Source organism: Piliocolobus tephrosceles, unplaced genomic scaffold, assembly GCF_002776525.5.
Source record: "Piliocolobus tephrosceles isolate RC106 unplaced genomic scaffold, ASM277652v3 unscaffolded_30814, whole genome shotgun sequence".
Taxonomy (NCBI): domain Eukaryota; kingdom Metazoa; phylum Chordata; class Mammalia; order Primates; family Cercopithecidae; genus Piliocolobus; species Piliocolobus tephrosceles.
This window is the reverse complement of record NW_022314104.1, coordinates 1,113-1,396: the sequence shown is the minus strand read 5'-3', so window position 1 is coordinate 1,396 and position 284 is coordinate 1,113. Positions and strand designations below refer to the sequence as shown.

The following is a 284-nucleotide window of genomic DNA, read 5'->3' as shown; positions in this document are numbered from 1 at the left end:
TCTTCATAGAAGAGGTAGAGAACAGGGTGGGTGTGGCTCAGCTCCCACCACTCCTGCATGTGCTGGTACCAGGATCCGTAGGACACTGGAGAAGCGGTCGGGGGCAGCGACACAGGGTTGCTGTGCGTTGTAGCCACCACCTCTAGGCTCCACACCCTCCTTCCTCCCGTCAAACCCACCTTCTCCGGCCATGAACTTCTCCAGGAAGCTGTCCCAGGTCCCAGGGTCAGGGTGCACCTTGGCCATGTGGTAGAAGTGGTAGTAGGAGACCGCCACATCCTTTG

General features: G+C 59.2%; 1 protein-coding gene across 1 annotated transcript in view; it reads right to left on the bottom strand.

The window, feature by feature from the left end:
• Positions 1-2: 2 nt before the first annotated feature.
• The window catches only part of LOC111532999 (sulfotransferase 1A1), a gene marked incomplete at its 3' end in the record, with an annotated part of 1,388 nt that continues 1,106 nt past the window's right edge, over positions 3-284 (bottom strand). Inside the window, exons 3-4 of the mRNA XM_026451938.1 lie at positions 180-284; positions 3-85 (exon numbers count right to left, since the gene is read on the bottom strand). The exon at positions 180-284 is cut by the window's right edge and continues 126 nt beyond it. Of these exons, the coding sequence (XP_026307723.1) occupies positions 3-85; positions 180-284 (188 nt within the window). The remainder of the gene's footprint in view (positions 86-179) is intronic.